Genomic DNA, 26,533 nt, shown 5'->3' on the forward strand with positions numbered 1-26,533 from the left:
ACTCATATAAGAAATTGGTAAGTAAAGCTCGAAATCCCTTCAATTCTTTTCCTCAAAATTTCGGGTATTTAGGGCTTTTGGATAAGTGAGTTTTTGTGATTTTGGATGTTTAGATTCACTCTAATCCTTGCTTAGCATTGGATTTTAGCTATTAAAATTGTTGTAAAAGGTAAGAGACATTAAACCCTTGTGATATTATGTTCATGTTGAATGCTAGCACAACTAGAAAATGGATTAATACAGATAGATTTACAGACGGATTTAGTCTTTATTACCGACGGATTTTTGGTTACCGACGAAATTACCGACGGATTTTGTCCCTCTGTAAAAGCCCCATCGGAAATTATTTACCGACGGATTTTTTTTCCATCTAAAAATTATAGACGGATTTTTAGCAATTACTGACGGATTTTCCCTCTGTAAATTTTCTATCCATTTCCAAAAGGCGACAAACTTTCCGACGGATTTTCCGTCTGTAATTACAGACGGATTTTCTGACAGATTTTCCGTCTGTAATTACAGACGAAATTTCAGACGGATTTTCCGTCTGTAATTACAGACAAATTTTTCGATAGATTTTTCGTCTCTAATTACAGACGGATTTTCCATCTGTAATTTGAACTTTGAAAAATCATCTCGTTCTGATTACAGACAGAAAATCCATCTGTAAATCCGTCAGTAAGATAAAATAGAATTTTTTTTAGATTTTTCCATTGCAAAATGAATACTTTAGATTTGTTTTCTAAATTTACTCCATCAAACACTGTAAATTGAAAAAAGAAAGCCAAAAATCACATAAATAAACATAATATTCATTACATGATACCTATAAAATTGGATGTTATTTTTCAACATCATTGGCCAATATCTCATTGTCTTAATAAAAAAATACCCAAAAAAAATAAGATGACCATCTCAATGTTACATGAATGTCACAAATTACACTTGGCCAATATCCTAATGCCTGTAGAGAGAGTGCTCGAAGCGTTCCTTCTGCTAAGTCTACTGGTAAATTCCTCCTATAATCAGAACACATGTAATAAACATCAAATAATATAGAAAACTATATAGGTCATATACAGGGAAAGAAAATGCTTCATTCCAGTATTGCATAAATGACATATATATGTACTAACCTGAGTTCGGCCGGCAACTGGGGAAGAACATGTTTGACAGCACAATCCAGATATCCAGCAGCCTTTAAGAAGATATCAACAGAAGCTCGTCTGCTTTCTGTTACAAGTAACGACTATTTTACTTTCACAATCAACACAATATATACTAAAGATCAGTGCAACTGTGAAGACAGAACATTCTTATAAATAAAGTATTACAGTATATACAACAATTATCTCAAGAGTAAAGAGTCTAATTTGAGGTCTAAACCAATTTATTACAATGGATTTTGGCTATTTCGTACAATGGATTTGTGTTAAAATTCCAAATTACTTACCTTCAGATACCTTAAGCTGATAACCATCAGTGGATGATCTTGGAAGCAGTAAAAAATTAGCCTGTAATAGTAATAGCATTGCCATCAAATGTAAAACTGACAACACTTCATACCAACCATTAGACATATTATGAAAAATGGTTGGAGTTACCTCAGCATCATCCTCTTGATTCACCCAAACAAATTATACTTTATATTGTAAATGGCTTCCTTCATCATAAAGCAAATATTAGAATATTTATCTTACAGAAAGGCAAAAAAAGCACATATTACATAATAAAGAACAAATATAAGACTTACCATCATTGACTAACCCCAAAAGAACCGGCAAATAATCTTCTAGAGCCTGCAGAAGATCAAGCAATGTCGAACCACCTGCAGATGATCATGCTTTGCCATACCAATGCATCAGTAAATTTAATCTTCCTTCTTTTATCATTAAATAAAATAAGTTCATCTTTGTTTAAGAAACTGACCATGTTGAGTAGCACTTTTTCTTTTTGTTCTTGTAATTGTAGGGCCTTCTTGGCCAGCCATTACAACTATACGTGTTCTAATAGCACTTTGCTTAGGCATGGACCCTGCATAATCAAATTTCAAGGGAAGTTGAGTAACTTAATTGAATAGAGAAGCTTATATTCTAAATTCTAATCAATAACAAATTTGATAGTTTGATGGAATTGATGGTTCAAGGCCAAAAGAAAATAAGAAAGAACGAACTTACAGTCAATTTAATATGCTAAATTTGTAGTGGGTGAAAGTTGTCCAAAGTAGAAAGACTTAAGCTTATGCATAGTTCTATGTGAGTGCTCTAGAAACGGTAGCATTAGTTGCACTGCCATTGATGCTGAGACAGTTTTCTTCATCCACTCCCTGGTCTCATTTCAAGGTGCCAACATGAATCCCAGTGTTGTGAGCATCCTGACCCTGCTTTAAATTAGATGGCATCCTAAACAAAAATAATGAACAGAAAAAGGAAACATATTAATTAGATGGCATCCTAAACAAAATGATGTAACTATAGCAGCATTTCTCAAGAAAAAAAAAATCATATATAAACTCCATATGTCCACAGCAAGGAAGTAGGGAGTAGGAAAAACTGAAAGTAAATCATATATAAACTCAATTATTTGAAGCCCAAAGTAAATCATTAAAATTAGAGAAAGACATTATTAGCGTGCCAAGTAGGGAGTAGGAAAAACTGAAAAGTGTTAATGGTGATGATTATATATATTCTGCATGAATGATGGTTTAATTCATGTAAAAGATGTATATAGCTTCAGTTATATATCGACTAGACCTACGTGATCATGAGTGCTTCTTTTAGTTTTGGATGGGATTTGTCTTGTTATTCCCTTGTCCTATACAATAACAGCTACCTAATTATACAATAATACGAAGAAACATGCCAAAATTAATATGCCTTGAGAAAGATAGACATGAGAATTCTAATCCTTGAGAGATGGAGGTTTGGGTTACCTTGAGATCGATGCCGAGAACGGAACCGCCATGATTGGGAGGACCGAGGCTCTGGCAAGCAACTTGAAGCCAAGCACCCGGAGCACAGCCGAGGTCCAGTACGGATGAGCCAGCCTTGATGAGCTTGTGCTGCTTCTGTATCTGTACTAGCTGTTAACTCAAAGTTAGTTAGTTAGTTAGAAGAAGAAGAAGAAACAGAAGTTTCGAGAACCTTGAAGGCAGAGCGAGCAACATAGCCAAGGCGCTGAGCTTCCTTGTAGAAGAAATCGGGTGCCCCCGCCGCCCCTCCCCCCATCTCGATCCCTTTTCAAGGTTCAATGAAACTTGCACATTTTCTTTTCAGGCTAATGTTTAAAAGAATTTAATTTACAAATACATCCAATTACATGCCACAATAAAAATAATTATTTTTTATATTATCTTTCAAAAAAAACGAATGTATTACATCTGTTAATGTATTAAATTCACCTCTTATAGTATGCCCTGAACCTCGTTTTAGTTTTTACTCTCAAGAAAATAAACCAAACAGAACAAGTGCTAGAATATGACTAGAAAAAGATCAACAATAAAAGGAATCAACAGCACTTTCCTAACTCCTCCAATCCTTTTACCATTGCTTCAGAGCTCACAGAAGATAAGAATTAAAGGGTTAAAAATTGATTAAGTATGTCTTCAAGACTTGGGAGAGACAAGGAGGGCCAGCTTTACCTGGGAACTGATGACAAGTCATCTTAACCTATTTTAACTAGTCTTTTTCTTTCGTTTTCATTAGAATTATGCACTTTCTTTAGCTACAAGCAAGCCAATTAGCTAGATTTTCATGTTTCCCTTGATTGAATCAACCATGTATGAATTCATGCTATTTCATGAGGTTTTATACTATAATTGTCACATATTATGAAAGAATGAATATCTCATGATTATGAGCATAGCTTTGATGTGTTTGGTTGATTAATTATAGGTGAAGAAAGCTTGGAGAAAGGTTGAAGCAAGAAGGAATGGCATTGGAATAAGTGAAATTGAACCAGGAAGCAAGAAGATGGACCTAAAGTTAGCATCAAACTTTTGCACAAACTTTTGGTTGAAAAGTTAGCCCCAACGTTAGCCCCCTAACTTGGAGGCTAACGTTGGAACTTGAAAATTCTCCCCTGGGCACCAAAAGTTTGCGCCAACGTTAGCCCCCTAACTTGGAGGCTAACGTTGGCACATGAATTCCTCCCTGGCCATCCAACGTTTGTGCCAACGTTAGCCCCCTAACTTGGAGTCTAACGTTGGCACATGAATTCCTCCCTGGCCATCCAACGTTTGCACCAACGTTAGCCCCCTAACTTGGAGGCTAACGTTGGCACATGAAAATTCAATGAGGAAGGAGCAAAAGTTTGCGCCAACGTTAGCCCCCTAACTTGGTGGCTAACGTTGGCGCCACTAGCACACAAGGCAAGGCCAACGTTAGGGTCAAAGTTAGACCCCTAACGTTGGCACCAACGTTCAAACCAGCAGATTTTGTGGGCTGCTATGAAAAGTTGGAGCCAAAGTTAGACCCCTAACTTTAGCTCCAACTTTTGGTCCAACTTTTGCTAACCTCAAAACCGGTTCAATTGGTTCACTTTGGTTCTTCTTCAAACTTCAAGAGCAATCAACCAAGGCCTCTTTCAACCCAATTCCACCAAGAGCAAAGGCCCAACTCAAGGCTTGAAGATCATTTGAAGAAAGTGTATAAATAGGATAGAATTGAAGTTCTTCGGAGAGCTTTCTTTTGGAATTTTCATAAGAGTTTTCGGAGAGCTTTTGTTATTAAGTGAACTTTAATTTCTTTGTCTTGGGGAAGGAGAATTCACTTCTCTTTCTCTCAGTTTTATTGCTTTCAATTTCAATTACAATTGTCTTGGATCTTGGATTGAAGAATTGAAGAAATTTTGTTTCAATCTCATCCTTGGATCTCTCTGTTTCCTTCTTGCTTAATTGAATCTAATTTTCTGTTAATTACTCTTCATTTACTTTCTTTGCAATTTACAATTCCCTTGCAAGTGTTCTTGTTGGATCTAGGAAGGCATTGAGATCTAGACTTGGTTTTCTAGTCTCTGGGTCCTGAGATCTGAATTTCCCATTTCATTTCTCTGTTTACTGCTTTCTATGTTCATTTACTTTTCTGCTTCATATCCAGTTCAATCCCAAACACCTTTTACTCTTCTGTTTGATGCAAATTTACTTTTCCTTGTTTAATTTCTGCAAATCCAACTCCCAATCCCTTTTACATTTCGAGCCATTTACATTTCTTGCACTTTAAGATTCCACAATTTACATTTCTTGCACTCTAAGTTTCTGCTATTTAATTTCTTGTTCTTTAAGATTCAGAACTTTAATTCCCTGTTCCCTTTACTTCCATGCAATTTAATTTCTGCAAATTACAAAACACTCAACCAAATCTTGATTCGATTGACTAAATCAACCACTAAACTAAAATTGCTCAATCCTTCAATTCCTGTGGGATCGACCTCACTCTCGTGAGTTTTTATTACTTGATGCGACCCGGTGCACTTGCCGGTTAGATTTGTGTGTTTTGGGAGAGATTCATTTTTCCTCCAAAATACTCATCAGGAACTAATATAATTCAGTGAACCCTGATGAACAAGCTGCAAAATACATAAGCCAACAACACAGAAACCAATACAGATTAAATATTGAACTAAACCTTATTTACCAGAATAACAATTCTGAAACATAAAATAGAACTCTATAAGGGTTATGCAATTGAAATATTAACCTGAGTATTTTGACCCGCTAGACCAACTTGATCTTGTCTAACAGATCCATCGCCAGTTCTAGCAGATCCTGAGTATTCCTTCTGTATCAATCGAATCGAATCGATGTAACAGACACAGTCAAGTCACCAAGAGAACCCCACTGCTCAGCCACCCTTTTATATATTATATTGGAAGTCTGAACCCTCTCCAACATACATATTATGCACTGTCATGCTCTGCAACATTCACAATCTCAATTACTATCAACATAATCTCATAATTAGCATATAATTAGAGACATGAAACCCTAACCTTGAGTAGAGGCGTTACAGATCCATCGTTAAGAGTGAAGATATCAGAAATTTAGAAGCAAATTTAGAAGCATAGTGTCAACAAGATCTTGAGCTGTAACACTGAATAACAAGCAAATGATTATCAAACAATGAAAGTTGTAAATAATTATCAAACAAATAGCTCAAATTGAATTACAAATTACTTCAACAAAGCAGAATAGAACAGATTCAACATTCGTCCAAGCAAATGATTCAAACGAAAGCTTCGATTGCAGAAAAAATTCATCAAAATCCGAGTAAATCCACAGATTCAAACGAAGCACAAAAGTAGAGTATGATAAACCTAAAACTGACACAGAAAAATTGAGCCCTAAGATTTATCACAAAGAACAGAATCACAAAATCAGGATTTATATACCTGAAATTTGAGATGGTTACAAGAAGAACTGAGAGAGCGAGTTGAGATTAGATGGAAGAGGTGCCAGAGGGAGCAGATGCGATGAGAGCGTCGGCAGAGAAAGCTCCGCGACGAGAGCGGCGGCGGGGGATCTTGTAGGACGCAAGGGATGACAGAGAGATTGTGCGATGCAAGCAGCGGCGGCAGCGACAACGGCCACGGCGGAAGAAGCAGAAGTAGCAGCCACGGAGAAAAACGTAACTCGTGCCATGGAGAGAGGAAGAAGCTCGTGTTTGATCTCTGAATGGAGCTCGAAAAGTAACTCTGAATCCTTGTGCCAGGGAGAGAGGAAGAACCCTCGTGTTTGATCTCGTGCCAGGGAGAAAAGTAACTCTGAATGGAGCTTGAAACACAGTTTGAACGAGGGCTGCCACGGAGAGAGAAGAGGGTATAGGTTAGGTCTAAATTAAAATTTTCGGATAGAAAATTTTAAATTACAGACGAAAAATCCGTCTGTAATAATTTAATAAAATGCGCGTTTTATCTACTTAATTACAGACGGAAAATCCGTCTGTAATTATTCTACAAAAAAAAATTAATTTTTCCGACGGAATTATAGACGGATTCTCTTTTCCGTCTGTAATTTATACTAATCTATTTTTTTTGTTTTTCGACAAAAAAATCCCTCTGAAATTCCGTCTGTATTTCAGTGGGATAAAATCCGTCGGAAATATCCGTCTGTAATAATTAATTTTCTAGTAGTGTAGGTTAATTTGTGGTGATTTATATGTATATAGCTTGATTATTGTGAGTTTGGGAGCCATTGGAACATATTAGTGCTTTTCGAATTGGAATTGAAAGCTTGGTTTGGATTGGAGAGCTTGCTTGTGCTCATTTTAGGGTTTTGGTGCATATAGGGAATCAGCCAAGGTATGGTTTTGGTTTCCTCTATGTAGTATATAATATTCATGGACACTTAGGCTAGTGACCCGTAGGATAGGTTTGGATTTAAATGGTTGTTGAGTTGTTGAATGATGGTATGTGACGTTTTATGATGAATTAATGATTGTTTAGTTTGATTATGATAAATGATGATGATATGATGATGAAGATTGATTGTGTGAATTGAAGTGTGAATGGTGATGATTTATGTGATGTTGAGATTGATGGAAATGGTAATGTAGATGGAAAGTGTGAATGGAAAGTGATTATAATGTGATATATTGATGTTGAAATTGAGGATGATAGAATGTGAAGGTAAATGTGGTAAGATTGGTGTATTATGACACAAAGGGTAGTTTTTTATGAGAACTATAGTTTGGAATGCCTTAGGATGGCTTTGGTTGTGTTTTACAAGGAATGGTGAAATTTGGTAAAAGCGGATTTTTGGTGAACTTTGCATGATCATAACTTTTGTCTTGGTTTTCAAAATTGGTTGAAATTTATTTAGGATTAACGTTCATTGGAAACCCTTTTTATCAATATAAAGTTTGTAAAATTTGGGATTTTGTAGAAAAAGTTGTGATCATTCAAAGTTGGAGTTAAAAATTTGAAATTTTGCAAAGTTGCAAAATTTATAATTTCTGATATGTGCGCACGCACAGCCTTGTGCGCATGCACAACTCTACGAAAATCTTATTCTATAGGGACGCATAGACCTGTGCGCACGCACATGCAGGGAAGTGGTTACTGGTTGCAGCGCTAGCACAACAGGTGAGCGCACACACCAATAAGAAATTACAACCTATGCGTACGCACAGCCCTGTGCGCACGCACACGTTGGGAAGGCCAGTCTGTTGGAGGCGCTGGCACAGGTTGTGCGAGCGAACAGACGTTAAAAATTTTGACACCTGTGCGTACGCACACCTCTATGCGTACGCATACTTTTGAAAACTCTTTTGGGCGTGCGCGCGCACACCCCTGTCCGGCCGCACACGACCTGTTTCTCAAATTTTACTTTGTTTTCAACTATTCTACCTTCCCAACAATGTTGCAAGCTTCTCTAACACCATTTTTGGACTCTTGGGCCTAGTTTTGGACATTTAGAACTTTGGAAAAGAATTTAATGGCTTTAGATGATATTATTCGAAAAACTTAGAAAATGGAGGCCTAGGTTTCTAGCGTGCTGAGGATGGTTTGATGTTATGTGATGAATGGTTGGTGTATGAGATGAGAATTGAGGAACTGTTGAGTTCGGAATAAAAATGTAAATTGACAATGATTGAGATGAGTCGAGGACTCAAATGTGTGATGAGGAATCACTGATGTATTGAAACAATTTTCTGGAAAACCATTGTACTATTGTTTTATATTGAGATTATGAGACGTTCTGCGCCCGGTAGGGACGGTGGTTGGATCCCGCCTGTCGAGGAAGTGGCGGCGGCGTAAGGGCGATGGTTTGTCCCGCTTGCGTTGAGATGTGAGGTCTGTGGTAAGAGTATCCCGCTCGCATCCCTTCGGATCGATAGGGCGTGCAGGCGCAAGTACCTGGACAATGATCCGAGCATTATATCTCGGGGGTTCCCACATGAGGATTCCGAAGGCCGACGTCTCCATGGAGATATGTCGGGTTGCCAGTTGAACCGACAATGTGATATCATAGCCAATAGGATAGGCATTCTTCATATGCATTTTCTATCTGTTTGTATGCTTTTACTACTTGTAATGGCTTGCCTATTTGTATAACATGCCTATTTGCTATTTGAATTATTTGCCTTATATGCTTCTACTTGTGATTTACTTGCATTGTAAGTAATTGTGTTTTCTACTGGGATTGAGGAGGTTCGGAAGGCGGTGGCGATGGGATCACATGGAGGATAGGTTGGTGAAGGCTGTGGGATAGCGGTGTTTGGTTAGAATAGAAATCCCCTAAGATAGATTACCCGGTTTAATTATGTTAAGGTTTATATATTATGCTTATTTGTTTTATATGCCTTAAGATTGAATCTTGTGATGGATATGAAGTCTAGGATTGCCTTTGGCGTCCCGGGGTCTTATATCTTACATCACTGGGTACTATTACCATACTGAGAGCCTCCGGTTCTGATACCATATTTCTGTTATGTGTTTCAGATGCAGGTCATAACCCACCTCGGTTAGTTGCTTTGATGGTGACAGGAGCAGAGGATATCTATCTGTTTTGAAGTCTTTTGATCTCTTTTGTATATGTCTCTCATATTTTGTATTTTGCTTTGCCTAGAGGCTTGAATTTGAGAGAATAAAACTTGTATAAGTTTTTTTTACTGTCTAGTTTCATTTATGGTTTGTATATGGCTAGCCGGCTTAAACTCCGCAAGCTGTGGCTAGATTATTATGATGTTACACTATTATATTTTGATATATCTTATTTATATCTTGTGCTTTAATTTAGAAGCTTCGTTAGTACGTTTGCGCTTTTCAAATCCTGTTTTGAGTTATATTCTTCATCAGGCATCTAGATTATATTAATCCTTTCTATATATTATATGTATGGGCTTAGAACTGTCAAAATCTCTGATTAACGTTTGATTTATGACGCGAGGTAAAGCTTAGGGTAATTAGGGTGTTACAAATTTCCCTCGCTCACTATTCTCCTCTTTTCTCTCAAAATTCTCGCTTTCAATCAAACATGGATTCTTTTCACTCAGACACTCACTCTCTTTCTCAGTTTCTTTTCTATCATATTTTTCAAATTGCTCACATCACAAGAATCCAGTTGAGAAATTCTGCACTTTTGAGTCTTCCAAGTACACAACCCTCTACAGCATACTCAACAAATTCTTCCATCTCTGGCTTTAAAGAAGAATGAAAGATAGGTGTAGAAGAAATCCTCTTCTTATGGTGATCTATCATTTGTTGCACCTACTCCACGTCAATGGCCAATTTGACCAAATTATCCATGGTCGTGTAACGGTTACGGTAACGTTGGACTTTATTTGCAAGTTCTTTGTGTAATTGATGAATCCATATTTGATGTTAAATTTTGGATTGATTTGAGTGGATTTCATCTTATAAACCCACATTTATTCACCTCTATAGCATACTTTTGTGTTTTCTCTCTAAATTGAGCTTAATTGGGAAAACATGCATTTTTGTGCTTAAATTGAGCAATTTAATCCCACTTTTATTCCATTTGATGCCGTGATATATTTTGTTGAGTGATTTCAGGTCCTAGAGACAAGAATGGTTTGGTAGAAGTGGAAGAAAGCATGCAAAACGGGAGAAAACATGAAGAAATCAAAGGAGAAAAGCATTTCAGCCTGTGTCCACGCACAAGACAGGGTCAAAATCAGCACCTGTGTCCACGCACAAGGCAGAATGGAAATCAGCATCTGTGCCCATGCACAGGTTTGTGCCCACGCACAGGAGAAAAATCAGCAAGTGTGCCCATGCACAGACCTGTGTGTACGCACAGGCACCAGCGTGTGCCTCAATTAAAAAGTCACGTGGACTCGCGTTTTGGGGGCTTTTTGGCCCATTTTTGAAGGCTTTGGAGCATATTTGAAGGGGAAAGCAACCATATATCATGCCATACACTACTATACTTCATAGAATAGTTTTTAGAAGTAGTTTTAGGGTAGTTAGCTTAGGTTTTCTCTCTAGTTCATTAGGGTTTTAATTAGGTTTTCAATGTAGAATTTTATAATTCAATTTTGGTCTTGGATTTTGCTATCTCAATGTAAGTATTTCTTTAATTTCTCTTTTAATTACTACACTTGTTCTACACTTTCTTTAATTTTCATTTCTCTTGTCAATATATACATGGTTTTGCAATTTTAGATTTCTAGTTGGTTAATTTGATGTTTGATGATTGTTGCATGTTTGTTTGAGTTGCTTTTATTGATTTTGAGAATTTGTGATTCATAGATTTCATTAATTTACCAATTTTGCCATATTTTATGTTTATGCCCACTATGTGTTCGATAAAAGCCAATTTTGATTATGGGGTAATTTCCACCACTTGGCTTGGAAAAAATGAGTTTATGAATTACTAGAGCCATAATGTCCAACATTTAGTGATAATTCTTGGGTTGTTAGTTGTTATTGTTTCCACTAACGCTAGCTTTTTACCAATCAGTTTGGTAAGTTAACTAGAATTTCTGGATTAATGACAATTATGCTCACTTGACCTATCCTTCGATGTTAAGGGTTGACTTAGTGCGATTAATCCATCATAGTTATCATAGTTGTGGTTATGGTAAGGAAGGGATTCCATAACTCATCCTAAGTCAAGGTTTTATTTATGTTTTGAACCAAATTTCCCTCTCTATATAGTATTACTTGGTTATATTACATACTCAGTTCTTTTATTCCTTCATTGCTTTATTAATTGCAATTTTGAGTTGTTCTTTAATTCCTTTATTTTGTTTGCTTTCAATCATTGAAACCCCCTTTGTTCTCACAACCAAAATTGTATGTGCTCATCGGCATTAGTTCCTAGGGAGAACGATCCGGGAGTCTAAATACTCTCGGTTAATTTGATTTGAATTGTGACAATATCTTGGATTAAATTTTGATTAGGATCAATTGTTGGTTCGGAGCTATACTTACAACCAAAATCTATTTTGTGAAAAATCCGTAACCACGTTTGGTCTTCTATCAAAATTTTGGCGCCGTTGCCGAGGAGCTAGTGTTATGAGTGCTATATTTTGGTGGTTGTAAATATGTCCATAGTGTGAATAGATACTTTTTGGTTTGTTTGTTTTTGCTATTAATTAGGATTTTGTTTCTTTTGTTAATTGATGTCTTTAGTTTTTATTTTCAATCTGTTCTATGAGTTATCACCCTCTTAGTTTGGAGTTTGGTTGTGATTATTTTGTAGGGTTTGATAACTTCAATTTTGGATTGCATCATGGGATTGGAGCATCTATTTTGGAAGGCGCAACCTCCTCTACACTACAATGAACCATACCCTTCCTAATGCATATACCCAACCCAAGGATATGGTGGATTTCACTTTAATTATACACCTTCACCACGATATGCCTATAACCCATATCCCCAACATAACCCCCAATCACCAAATTTTCAAACACCACACGAATACCAACAACCACATTCTTACATACCACCTCAAGATACCTACCAACATGAGTCACATTGATAAACCCCATTTTTAGGGTTTATCTTGTGATGAATTTAGAGTATTTTATCAATCTTTTCTCACATTTATTCAATGAAATAGCATGGTTTTGTTATTCTCCCTTGATTTGTGCTTAAATGTTAAAACATGCTTTTTAGGCCTCAAATTAGCAAACATTGATTCACCTTTGATTCCACTAGATGCCTTGAAGTGTTTGCTAGTAATTTCAGGTTGAAAAGGCTAGGAATGGATCAAAAGAGTGAAGGAGAAAGCATGCAAAATGGAGAACACATGGAAAAGCCAAATAATTGGATGAGCTCATGGACGCGCACGCGTAATGTACGCGCACGCGTGGATTGCAAAAACTTAAGGGACGCGCACGTGTGCTGTACACGTACGCGTCGATGCTGGCACGTGATTTTAAAGTGAAAACGTGCCCAATGAATTTTGAGAAGCTGTGGGGCCCAATCTAAATCAACTTTGGTGCCAAAAACACTTAAAAGAGCCAAGGATTGAAGAGCAAAGGGGGATTCCATCATTCTACACACATTAGGATTAGTTTTAGTTAGTTTTAGAGAGATAAGGTCTTACTTCTCTCTAGGAATTAGGATTAGGTTTAGTTCAATAATCTTAGATCTAGATTTTAATTCATGCTCTCTTATACTTCTACTTCTCAATTCTTTGTTGTTACATTCATCTTTTTTCTATTTTTTGTTGTAATTGATGCACGGAAACTTGTCTCTCAACAATTTTCCTTCGGCAAGTATACCGAATTGTCGTTAAGTAAAAACTCACAATAGAGTGAGGTCGAATCCCACAGGGATTGATTGGTCAAGCAACTTTAATTAGAGGAATGTTCTAGTTGAGCGAAGCAGAATTTGATTTGAGATTTGCAGAAAATTAAATGGCGGGAAAGTAAATAGCAGAAAATGTAAATTGCTGGAAATAAATAGCTAAATGTAAATGGCGGAAAGTAAATTGTAGAATCTTAAATGGGAATGGGGAAGATGCTCATAAAAGTAAATTGTAGAAATTAAAGAGAATGGGTAAGATCAAAAATGGGGAATTCATTGGGCTTAGTGGATGTTGCATTCTCCGGATCAAGTTCATTTTCATCTCTTCCTCAATCAATACGTTCATTGATCTCCTTGGCAATCTTTAGTGATCGAATTACAATTCCTTGTAATTCAATCTCCCAAATCTTGATCAATAGCTAATTCCTTGGTCAATTGCTCATGAGTAGAGATGAAGTATGGTCACTGATTATACCACATGCATTCCCAAATCAAGTGTTGGTAGAATTATAGTCACCATATCCATCCAACCCCAATTTGGTCCAGCATGAGAGAGAATTTATAGCATGATCTCTTCATTCCTCTTCTAGGGTTCAGAAGAGATCCAAGTATGAATAGCTTCTTTTCCAAGATAACTACCCAATTGGATGAAGATTGAAAGCTTTCTAGTAAAATCAAGAGAAAAGATAGAAGAAGAATAATGAAAACTAATATTGATCCATCAAATTACAACAGAGCTCCCTAACCCAATGAAAGGGGTTTAGTTGTTCATAGCTCTGGAAATCGAAAACAAAGATGGAAAATACATTATGAAAAGTAAAACTAGAAGTGTAGAGAAAGTAGAATTATATAGAGAGTAGTTCTCCAATTTCCAACTCCCCCCCTGAAAAGCACTTTTTAATTCAAAACTACCCCTATATATACTACTCTTATGATCTTCTAGTTGGTTCTTCAAGTCTTGGATATGGGCCTTTGGATCTTGAGTTTGAAGCAGTTATCCTCTTCAGTGGGCTTAGCTTTACTTGCAGAGAGAAAGTGTGAAGTAGGCAGGGTGTTTAGCTCAGGACGTTAGTGGCGTTAATGTTAAGTGAGAGTGTGGGTTCGAGAACGTTAGTGACAATCACCTTTTTCACTAACGTTCCTAACCCAGGGATGATCCACGTTAACTTCAACGTTAGTGGCACCAACGTGACCACTAACGTTGCCTCTTGGTCCTTCGTACACGTTATTGGGACTCACCTTTTCCAATAACGTTGAGAGTCCTCACTTCCCCTACGTTAGAGTCCACGTTAACTTAGTTAACGTGGCTCTTAACGTAGGCTTGCCAATCCTTCGAGAACGTTAGTAACACTTACCTTTGTCACTAACGTTCCAAGATGCCCCTACTTCCCACGTTAGAGTCCACGTTAACTAGGTTAATGTGGCTTCTAACGTGGTGTTGATAGCCATCTCCAACGTTAGTGATAAAGGTGAGTGTCACTAACGTTGGCTTCTCTTTTGCTTCCCAACGTTAGAGTCCACGTTAACTGAGTTAACGTGACTCTTAACGTGGCCACTTATGAGTTTGGTCCAACGTTAGTGACAAAGATGAGTGTCACTAATGTTGGCCTTATTTCTTTCTTCCACGTTAGAGTTCACGTTAACTTAGTTAACGTGACTCTTAACGTGGGCTATTATGGCTTTCGAGGATGTTATTGGCGATTACTTTTCTCATTAACGTTGCAAGTTAGCTCCCATTCCACGTTAGTAGTCACGTGGCTGCTAACGTGGTTCTTCCTTGCTTCCTTTGTCCTGAAATCAAACAATAAAGTGCATCAAAGTACTAATCCAAGTCATGAGAGATGCATCATCCAAATTTTCATATAATTCATGAAACATTCTCATGAAATCATGTAAAGTGCACCATGTTTGCTTGAATCAAGATGTAAGTGAAATTTTACCCAAAACTTGCTTATTTCCTAAGAAAATGCATGAAACTACCCTAAAACAGTAAAGAAAAGGTCAGTGAAACTGGCCAAAATGCCCTGGCATCAGTGATTTCTTCTACTTGGTTTCCATACTTGTTGTTGATCTACTCTTGTTTCTTCTATTTTTTTTTTCAATTCAATTTGAGGTAATTCATGTCAATAATGTTCTTTTTGATTGTTTTTGTTAATTTCTTGCAATAATTGTTGTTAGATTTCATTCTTGTTGCCAATTTACTATGCTTTCCTTTTATGCCTTCCAAGTGTTTGTCAAAATGCTTGAGAGGATGTTAGAATAGAATTTTATGTTCTTGGCTGGGGAGGGTAACTTAGGAATTCTTGTGTTGCTAATGTCCAAGTGATTGTTAGTTGATAGCCATTAGCTCTAGCTCTCATTAATTTAATTAGTGAATAGCTAGGACTTATGGACTTGGATTGATATTGCTCATTTGACTTTCTTTTACTTGTTAGAGGATGACTTAGTGGGATTAATCCTTGCAATTATCATATTGTGGTTAGTGATAAGGATAGAGATCCTTGAATGATGGAGGCAGAAATTAGTCGATTAAGAGATTAATATAAGAAATACGTTGCAAGTACAGTTCTTAACTAGCAAAAATCCGCTTATCAATTTAGAAAGGGTTGTCACAAATTTTAGAATAAAATACTGGGAGTAGGAGTCCCAGGTCGTCTCCCAACGAGTTGACAAAAGAGTGCTATTTTATTAGTGAGGAGTTTTCCGAGAATTTGTAAGATGTTGAAGAACAGAAAAAATAAATAATTGTAAACCAAAAGCAATGAAAATTAATAAAAGAATTTATATAATCAAAATAAAAGCCTTGACCCAGAGAAGATTAATTAGAAGTTCTATCCCCGTTGGATTTTTCCAAGTGTAATATTAAGAGGTTGTTGTTCTACTTAGTCATCCCATATAACCAACTATAAACCTCAGGTCCTAATCCTCTCCCCAAGGAAGGATTAGAGTTAGAGACTAGAGAGCCAACCAACAACTTCCAATTAAAATTAACACTTGAGTATTCCAACTCAAGGTTCTCCTATTAATCAACTCCAAAGTTAAGTTAGGAGTCTACTCCATTGACATGAATATAACTTTCATAGAAATATAAAAAGAAGATATGATAAATTAAATAAAATAGGAACTCAAAATTAATTAAAGGTAAAAGTAATTCTTTGCATTAATAAATCCCAAAATGCGACATCCTTATCTGAACAGGGTTAATAAGTAATCATAAGAGTAAAGAAATAAGAAAACAAACTAGAATAGCAACTTTAACGGAGGTAGTGACTCTTCTCAAAATCCAAAGCAAAAGCATAAACTATAAGAACTATGAGTGTGTAGAAAACCTAGAGGAAGAGTGATTTCTCTCTAAGATTCCAATCTAAAACTAAAAACTATCTAAATGAGAATGTCTGTTGAGTCTCTGCTTGTCCCCTGGCTCTAGTATGTGTTTCTAGGCCGGAAACTGGTCCAAACTTGGCCCAAAATTGCCCCCAGTGTTTTCTGCGAATTCTACAGGTAGCGCATGTCACGCGTACGCATTAGTCACGCGTACGCGTCGCTGGTCAACTTCGCATATTATGCGTACGCGTCGCTGCTCGCTGGTTGTCTCCTCTATTTCTTGTGCTCCTTCCATTTTTGCAAGCTTCATCTCCATCCTCTAATCCATTCCTGCCCTAATAAGCCTGAAAAAAAAAGGGAAATTAAAATACACAATTTAAAGCAATATTTCAATTATGGAACAAAACTAGGAAGAAATTGTAAAATCATGCAATCTGTATGAATAAGTGTGTAAAGACTTGATAAAACCACTCAATTGAGCACAAGATAAACCATAAAATAGTCGTTTATCAATCTCCCCACACTTAAACATTAGCATGTCCTCATGCTAAGCTCAAGGAGAAAAAAGAATGAATAGGGGAAAGTAAGACTCATGAGATGCAACCTATGAATACAACTATATGCTAAGATGATTCTGTCTACTTGGTCAAAAGCAAATAAGTTCTTCAAGACAAGCATAAATCAGATTCCACTAATTCAAACCACACAATAAAAGACAAGTAAACTTGTAAGAAGATACCTCATGAAAGCAGGGAACATAGAATTTAAGCATTGAACCCTCACTGGTAGTGTATATGCACTCTAATCGCTCAAGTGTCTAGGGTTAATTCACTCTACTCTTCTCTAGTCATGCTCTCTAGACTTTGTTCTTCATCTAACCAATCAACAAAAAATTAATATACCAATGCAAACATCATAAGGTCTTTTCAAGGTTGTAATGGGGCTAAGGTAAGGGTGAGGATATATGTATGGCCAAGTGAGCTATAATATGAATCTTTGACTAACCTAAGCTCTTACATAACACACACACACACTCTTTGTAATTCCAATTCATGCCTAGCTACCCATACTTCCCACTTTTGCTTATTTCACATACTCATGTAGCCAAATTTTTCTTCAATTTCATCACCTATGCATTGATCTTTTATTCAACTTAGCATTGGGGTAATTTTGTCCCCTTATTTATTTATTTACTTATTTATTTGAATATTTTTGATTTTTTTTATAAACACGAAAGCAAACATAACTTATCAATGCAAATAGGTTTTTAATTATTTTTTTCTGGTCTCACATGAGTAGGTACCCAAATTCCCAATATGTTTTTTCAATAAAATTCAACACTTTCCTATCAACCCAAGCTCCCACATTTCCCCACACTTAATTAATACACAATCTCTATCTTAAGCTAACCAAAGATCCAATTCAGGTAATTAATTGTTCTTCTGCTTAAGACTAGTGATGTGGTAAAATATAGAACAAATGGGGATGAAAAGGCTCTAGATGGCTAACAAAGGTGATTGAAAGGGTAGGCTATTTGGGATAAGTGAGCTAATAACAAACGATGGCCTCAATCATATGCAAGCATGTAAATACACTAAACAATGGACATATAGAATGGAACAAAATATAGATTACAATCATAGAGAAGAAAACACATAAGAATGGAATGTTATGGTTAAATAATGTAACCATGTAATTAAGCTCAAATCTCACAGGTTGTGTGTTCTTAGCTATAATTCATGTTCCAATTTACAGTCTTCAAACAAGTTTAACACAAATTTTTCAATTTAAATTTGTGAAATACTATAAAAAAGGGTCTTGAAAAGAAACTCATTACTCTAACCAAGCAAAACATACATTCAAACAATTATTATCATGCAATATATCCTATCTAATAAAAGAAAAAGTCAAATGTTGGTGTTAAGAGAGAGAAGTTACCTCCGGAAGTCAAGGACTGACCTCCCTATACTTAAGGTTTGGCATGGTCGTCCGTGCGATCAGTAAGGAGCAAGGTAGGGCTGGAAGCGTCGCCTCCAGTGTCTGGTTCGCCTTGGCTGCCTGTGCTGCTGGATGAGGGGGAGTCTGGGGTGTCCTTCTACTCTGGAGGCGGGTGTATACCAGCTATGAGGTCCTTCAGGTAGTTGTATCTGCGCTTGTTACGGCGCTCTATTTGCTCCATTCACTGGTCTTGTTGGTCGAATCTCTCAAGGATCTAAAGGAACATCTGATGGATGGATGGTGCTTGTGGTGTGGATGACGGTGGAGTGGATGAGGGAGGAGTATCCAAAGATGGACCGGCAGGCCGGCTCGCAGAGGGAACTGGTGGCCTGATGTACTTTCCATTCGGGACATACTGGTCAGCTCTAGGGATCATGACCTTCGTTTCTGATTTAAGATAAATTGTCGTGTCGGTATAGAATTTCACACAAAATGAATAAAATCTCGTTGCAAGTATAGTTCTACACCAACAAACAATCCTCCCAATAAAAAATTTGAGTTTTGTCACAAATAACAAACCCCTAAATTTTATAAATTGAAGTCTTTGGACTCTGGGTCGTCTCCCTAGGAATACAATGTAATGCTTAGTTATTGGCTATAAAGGGGTAAAAAGGGGGGTTTTGGTTCATGAGATGGCAAAAAGATAAATTTAGCAAGTAAGTAAAGAAAGTAAGCTAAAGAACTCTTGGCTAAAACTTAGGTAATTGAGATCACCATCCTTGTCAACAAACCGAATATTGATAATTATGAGAGACCAACCTATTCAGTCTACTTCCCAAAAGCTTTAAGTACGTAGCGTTTACTTCTAAGCTTGAAGTACGTCAAATAGATTTGATCACATCCACCCTTAAGTCCTAACCTACCTACCAATTAACTTAGTAGTGGGTTAGCGTCAATGAGTGTCAAATTGATCACCATTGGTTCTCAAATCACCAAATTTATCATACCCAATGACACAAGGTTACCCAATTCCCATGGCTTAGACCAAGAGTTGATAAAACTACTCAAAAATTAAAGAGAGCATTTTATCAAACACATAGAGTGCAATAAAAGTAAGCATCACAAATTGCAAGAATAATAAAATCTAACAACTATTAGGTGCAAGAAAAGTAGGATCACAACTCAATTCATCAATAAAAAGAACATCAACACTAAATTGCATTAAAAACAAATCAAATCCAACATGAGTTCATCATCATAAAAGAGAGCAACACGAGAAATTAACATCACAATTAAGAAAATCAAGATGTAGAAATGAGAAATTATAAAGGAGACAAGATGAGATCAAGTAATTGAACTTGAAATTAAGATAATCTACCCTAATCCTAACCTAATTCTAGAGAAAAGAGGGAGCTTCTCTCTCTAGAAAACTAACTAAAGGCTCATGTTGGCTAAACTAATTTCTCCTCCCTTGCTTGGACTTCAATTCTTCATGAAATACACTCAGAAACAAGTTGGACATGGGCCTGGGCAGCTCAGAAATCGCCCCCAACATTTTGCCTTCAAGTGGGCCATGTAAGAGTATTGGCGCGTGCGCGCCATGTGCGTGTGCGCGTCGATTGTCAATTTTCCCCATCCACGTGGAAGCGGCAGGTACGCGTGCGCGCCCATGGGCGAGATTTCTTTTATGCGTGCGCGCCTTGTGCGCGTGCGCGTCCTTTGATGCACTCCCAATCTTTGTTTCTTCATGCATTCTCTCCTTTGTATGCTTTTCTACTCTCTTCTCCCATCCAATACTTGCCTTATACCCTGTAATTACTCAACACACACATCAAGGCATCGAATGGAATTAAAGTGAATCAAATTACAAATTTAGGGCCTAAAAAGCATGTTTTTACACTTAAGCAAAATTCAGGGGAGAATTACAAAACCATGCTATTTCATTGAATAAAAGTGGAAAAATGTTATAAAATTCCCCAAAACAAGCACAAGAGAAATAACGAAATCGGGGTTTATCAAATCTCCCCACACTTAAGCTAAGCATGTCCTCATGCTAAAATCAAGAAGAAGCAAAGGGTATTAACATTTATTTAATGTAACTACTGAATGCAATCTATCTATATGCAATCTATTTACATTATGTAATGGCTTAGTCAAAGTAAATCAATCTCCAAGAATACACATACAAGCACAAGGGCTAAGATATTAGCAATCAAGTAAACTACAATTGAATTGAATCATTGAAATAGTTCATAAACTTGCAAGAGAAGATGATCATGGGTGGAAACATGTAATTGAGCGATCGAACCCTCGCCGGATGTGTATCCGCTCTATGCACTCAAGTGTATGGGGTTGATTCACTCAATTCTCCCCTAATCATGCTTTCCAATATTTGTTTTTCATCTAACAATCAATAATTATTTCATGCATGCATACAAATATCAAGAGGACTTCTCATAGGTTGTAATGGGGCTAGGGTCAAGGTAGGATGCATATGGTCAAGTGAGCTTGAAATTTGAATCTTTGATTAACTTAAACTTCCCACCTAACCTATGACAACCTAAAAAATTCTAAACAAGCCTAGCTATCCATTCTTTACTTTTCACATACTCATGCATTTTCTTTTTGATTACCACACATATGCATTGAATTTATGAAAACTTAAACTTTGGGACCCTTTATTCCCTTTTTGCTGCAAAATAATTTTTTTTTAAATATATATACAAGAACATCATTGCAGGGGATTTACATATGATTAATACATGAGTATGTACCCAATTTCTAAAAATTTTCAATAAAAACATAAATACACTTTTATCTCTACCCAATGTACCTAACCTTTCCAAAATCAAGTAATGAACACTTTCACTAGCTAAGCTAATCAAAGATCCAAACAAGGGACATTTGTTGTTTTTCACTTAGGCTTGCAATGTGCTGCAATTAAGAACAAATGGGTTAAGTATAGGCTCAAGATTGGTTAACAATGGAAGAAAATAAAGGTAGGCTATTTGGGTAAGTAAGCTATTTGGACAATGGCCTCAATCATATAAATGCATGTATACACAAAATAATGGACATAAAAAATCAAACAAATCAAAGATTACAATCATAAGAAGAGAATGATGCACACAAGAATGGAAATAAGTGGTTATGTATGATGTAATCACACAATTAGGCTCAAGTCTCATATGCTTGTGTTCTTGGCTCAAAACATGATCCACAAGTATATAGTTCAAGCAAGTTCTAAAAAAAAAATTTCAACCAATTGGGTGGTACCCTAAAAATAAATTTCTTGGAAATTTTCATCATATTGACTAAGCTTATTCTAATGCAATATTGTGATTTAGAAAATTTAAAAAAATTTTTCTAGTTTACCCCTTTTTCAATCAAAACACAATTCTTATATAAAAAGGGTCAACTAGATTTTTAACAATCCAGAACACCTTTCTAATCACAATCAAAAACTAAGATGCAAAACACACACACACACACACACACACACACACACACACATATATATATATATATACTAAAAATGTGCAACTACCAAAACAAGAGCATCTACAATAGCAGATATATACAGTCATCCCAAAATGATCTAAAATATAAAGTGCAAAATAAAATAAGGTAGCAGAAAACATAAATAGATGTCTGAAAGTTCACCATATCAATGCAAACACCGGTCACGAACGGTGACCTCCCCAAACTTTAGAATTAAGCATAGTCCTCGATGCTACTGCTGAAGCTCGGGATGGGGGTCAACAATCACGCCGGGCTCCTCAGGCTCGAGCTGTGGGACTGGGACTGGCTGCATCTCTGAATGTGGCTGTGGATTCTCAGGGGGCTGCTAGACCTCGGTGGTGGTCTGCGTCTCTGAAGGTGCATCCTGATGGATCGGTTCCTTAGCGAGCTCCTCCTCCTGATCCTGCTCATCAGAAGCTGGAGAGTCTGGGAGCGGCGGTAGCTCGATGCCCTGTGATACAAACACCTGGTCGAGGCAATCGAGATGTCACATGACATGACGCTTGAAGCGCTCTATGAAGCGAAGAAGGTGCTGCACCAACAGATAAGTCGGCTCAGGTACTGGTGGTGGTGGTGGTAAGGATGCTGCAGCTGCTGAAGTAGAGGGGGATCCTGCGACTGCTGCTGATGATGAGGGCTAAGCTGCCTCCTCCACTGCTCTGGCTCATGAACGGCGTTTGGGTGGGGGCTTCTCGTGAACCCACCCACCCCATGGAATGGTGTTCTCCTTGTCATCGTCATCTGGGGGTGGTGGTGTTACATCATCATCCTCCCACGGGACACCTGCCAGCTCTATCATGTTGGTGACCAGTGTAGGGAAGGATAACAAGCCGCGAATATGAGCTCTCCACATACTATGTCTGACCAGTCGGGAGAAATTTATCTCCTTCCCCTCCATCACATGCCCAATCAGAACCAGCATATCCATCGGGATCTCTAAAAAGTGAGTGTTGGGGAAAACATAATGGGCAAAGATCTGCTGCCAGGTCTTGGCCTCCCTCGTCATATAAGCAAAGCGCATCCCCTTAGACTTCTTGTTGTTCGAATCCATTACCCAGGGAGCGTCAGGAGTAGCAATCACACGCTTAAGCACCTCATAGTCAACGGTTATGGAGAGGATAGCTACCTCTGCCTGCCTATAGGCGCAGGTCTCATCAGGACGATGGTGGCAAAGCAGTGCATCTCCAATAGCCTCCTCTGTGATCATAATCTCTCTACCCCTCAGCTGAACTGAATCAATGTTGGCTCGGAAGAAGTTGCAATAAAATTCTCTCACTCATGAAGTGTTCACCCTCCCCAAATCTCTATCAACAAAGTCAATCCTAACTCCAGAATCTGGGTGTTAATGGCATGCCTCACATCATTGGGAAGAAGTAGTTTCTTCTTAATGTTCAGATTTTTCTTCCGGAAGTCGGAGAAGCGACGCTCACAATAGAGGTTTGGGAATTTGACTTGGTCAGTGGATGGTAGCAACTGGTTTTCCCTATCCACCTCATTCAGCAGGTTCTTAGCATAATTTGCATAAGAAGAGGGGGTAGAGGCCTTAGAGCGCTTCCTCTTTTTGGAAGTAGTGGCTATAGCCTTTCCTTTGTCTGACATCCTAAAAAACAGAGATGATACAATATAAGCAGATAGCCAAATAGATACAAAGCACTCAAAGCAAAGCATATTCACGAAGTGAATCAAAGAAAGGAGATTTCTTGGAATACAAGCAAACAGAATTCAGAATGCAAGCCAAACTTCAAACCAAGAATTCAAACCATATTTTGCACATTACTTGTCCATCAAGCTTAGGAAACACCATATCCAAAATAATGATAAAAAGAGTTAGATCGAAAACCAAAAGAAGTTAGTTGGTTAAACAAGTTAGAGTTAGAAATCAGTTTGAAAATCAGCGACATGGTGGTTACTAGTTCAATTCAAAAGAGAATGCACAAAATAAGAGTATAAGTACGTTCACAATCATGAATTGCATCAAGTCATTGATGACGAAATATGGTATAGCTAGAAAGCAATTAATATGAAACAGTCCATCAATCAATGCAATGATCACTAGAGTCAAATGAACTTGTGTTGGTGAAGTCAAATCATAAAAAAAAATCAATCAAGAATTATTCAACACTAAATTCAATAATGCATAAAAGTTACAAGCTAAGAAAAGAGTGAAAAACCTTATGGTCTATGTGGCTTAATGTCAATTATGCACGAACATGTGAATTAATTAGCCTCATAGATTAAAAACTTTCAACTTGTATGTTTATGCAAAAGAGGTCTGACATTTTAAGGAAGTCACAAGTTATGGTCAATTTGAAGGTTTACTTAATCATGCAATGCATATATGCAAGTTAGCATTGCAAGCAAGCAAGGAGTATTAGAAGCATGACCAAAGAACCTGTTCTTGAAGAAATTTCAAAACCATTTGGATGACACAATTCTATTTGACACAGAAATCATCAAATAGAAGTTTGTTACGTCCATCAAACAATGTCAATTCAAGAAATATGATTAAGAAAAATCTGGCAGCATTTCAGCAGTACATTGGCTAAATCCCAAATTTAAACAGTCAAATTAGATCCCATATGAATTCATCAAAAGTCAATAGAACAGAAATCATGTATGAATTCATATGAATGGGGCAATCAAGCCAATAGTGCAGCAATCAAAGCATTCGAAAGAAAATTAAAATAAATTAGCCAGCAAGTAGTTACGAATAAGCAGGCAGCGTCATATACCAAATGAAAAAAGAACAATCTAAGAGAACAGAGTAATTCAACGAAACAGAAAAAATTCACACAGCAGCAAAGATTTCAGATAAACCTAAATCCACTACTCAGCCCAGATTCGCTAACCACCCTAGTTAAACTAAACTATCTAACTAAGCTAATCTAACTAAACTAGCAAAATTATCATAAAGCGGTAAAAGGGAAGCAGAACAGGGGAAGCAGAACCTGGGGAGATAGAAACTGAATGGAGCGGATGAAGGGAAAGTGCAGCAGAGAGGAGTGAGTTGGCCAGAGCGGATGGCGGTCTGGTGGCACCGTGGAGCTTGCGCCGGCGACAATGGGGGCCGCGGCTGTGCTCGTGGCGGAGCAGGGCTGAAGTGTGAGAAAACAGAGAAGGGAGGATTGGGTGGGAGAGAAGAAGAGAGAGGGGGAGGGAGAGGTTAAAGCCGCGCACGGCGACGGTGGTGGTGGTGTCCCACGTGGGTGACAGAAATAGGGAAGTGGCGCGGAAGCGCCATATGTGCTTACACGTAGACGGGAGAATTAGGGATCGGCGCGGACGCGTACAGTGCGCGTCCGTGTGGGAGTGCTGGGCCAGAGGCACAAAAGAAGCCCAGAGTTGGCACAACTCTCGGGTCCTTTGGCCTGGGTGATGCTAAAACGCATCGACGCGCACGCGCACGTTGCGCTTGCGCGTGGATGGCTTGAACTTATGGAATGGACGCGGAGGCGCCAAGTACGCCATCACGTGGGTGAGAAAATAAGGAGTGGCGCGAACGCGTACAGTGTGCGTCCACGTGGGTCGACACACAGAATTGGCCCAAAAGTGGCACAACTCTCTGGTCCTTGGCCCAAAGTGTCGAAATGCGTAGCCGACTGATGAGTGGATAATTTATACGCTTTTTGGCATTTTTTTAGTATATTTTCAGTATATTTTAATTTGTTTTTGTTATGTTTTTATTAGTTTTTAAATAAAAATCACTATTCTGGACTTTACTATGAGTTTGTGTATTTTTCTGTGATTTCAGGTATTTTCTGGCTGAAATTGAGGGACCTGAGCAAAAATCTGATTCAGAGGCTGAAAAAGGACTGCAGATGCTGTTGGATTCTGATCTCCCTGCACTCAAAGTAGATTTTCTGGAGCTATAGAAGCCCAATTGGCGCGCTTTTAATTGCGTTGGAAAATAGACATTCTGGGCTTTCCAGCAATATATAATAGTCCATACTTTGCCTGAGATTTGATGGACCAAATAGGCGTTCCAAGTCAGCTCAAGAATTCTGGCGTTTAACTCCAAAACTGGCACAAAAGCTGGAGTTAAACGCCCAAACTGGCACAAAAGCTGGAGTTAAACGCCCAAACTGGCACAAAAGTTGGCGTTTAACTCCAAGAAAAGTCTCTACACATGGAAGCTTCAATGCTCAGCCCAAGCACACACCAAGTGGGCCCAGAAGAAGATTATGCATTAATAACTCATTTCTGTAACCCTAGGCTACTAGTTCTCTATAAATAGGACCTTTTGATATTGTATTTTCATCTTTGGACATTTAGTCCCTAGGCCTTGGAGGCTGGCCATTCGGCCATGCTTACACCATTATCACTTTTGTATTTTCAACGGTGGAGTTTCTACACACCAAAGATTAAGGTGTGGAGCTCTGCTGTTCTTCATGAATTAATACAAAGTACTATTGTTTTTCTATTCAACTCAAGTCTATTTCTTCTCCAAGATATTCATTCGCACCCAATAACATGATGAATGTGATGATTATGTGACACTCATCACCATTCTCACCTATGAACGTGTGAC

The 26,533-nt window shown here is 37.7% G+C and overlaps 1 protein-coding gene and 1 long non-coding RNA gene across 6 annotated transcripts; both read right to left on the bottom strand.

Moving 5' to 3' along the window:
* Positions 1 to 770: 770 nt before the first annotated feature.
* On the bottom strand, positions 771 to 2,471 carry LOC112722293 (uncharacterized). 5 transcript variants are annotated; one of them, XR_011867636.1, is made up of 7 exons: positions 2,178 to 2,471; positions 1,930 to 2,034; positions 1,754 to 1,828; positions 1,605 to 1,659; positions 1,454 to 1,514; positions 1,137 to 1,233; positions 771 to 1,019 (listed from the first exon to the last, which is right to left on the bottom strand). XR_011867636.1 is itself a non-coding variant. In XM_072207035.1 (6 exons), exons 3-6 carry the CDS (start codon positions 1,757 to 1,759, stop codon positions 878 to 880), a joined length of 306 nt encoding a protein of 101 aa, XP_072063136.1. In that variant the 5' UTR covers positions 1,760 to 1,828; positions 1,930 to 2,034; positions 2,178 to 2,312; the 3' UTR covers positions 771 to 877. The 5 variants fall into 5 exon arrangements, 3 of the variants coding, with proteins under 3 accessions (XP_072063136.1, XP_072063135.1, XP_072063134.1); XR_011867635.1 differs by having other exon boundaries at positions 1,605 to 1,663; positions 2,178 to 2,453; XM_072207035.1 differs by lacking the exon at positions 1,605 to 1,659 and having other exon boundaries at positions 2,178 to 2,312.
* Positions 2,472 to 5,515: 3,044 nt separating this feature from the next.
* On the bottom strand, positions 5,516 to 6,800 carry LOC112722295 (uncharacterized). The gene is made up of 4 exons (XR_003162588.3): positions 6,388 to 6,800; positions 5,989 to 6,089; positions 5,697 to 5,912; positions 5,516 to 5,565 (listed from the first exon to the last, which is right to left on the bottom strand). It is a non-coding gene; the product is annotated as an uncharacterized lncRNA (long non-coding RNA).
* Positions 6,801 to 26,533: the final 19,733 nt, after the last annotated feature.

Source organism: Arachis hypogaea, chromosome 11 (genome assembly GCF_003086295.3).
Source record: "Arachis hypogaea cultivar Tifrunner chromosome 11, arahy.Tifrunner.gnm2.J5K5, whole genome shotgun sequence".
In the NCBI taxonomy this organism is placed as follows: Eukaryota; Viridiplantae; Streptophyta; class Magnoliopsida; order Fabales; family Fabaceae; genus Arachis; species Arachis hypogaea.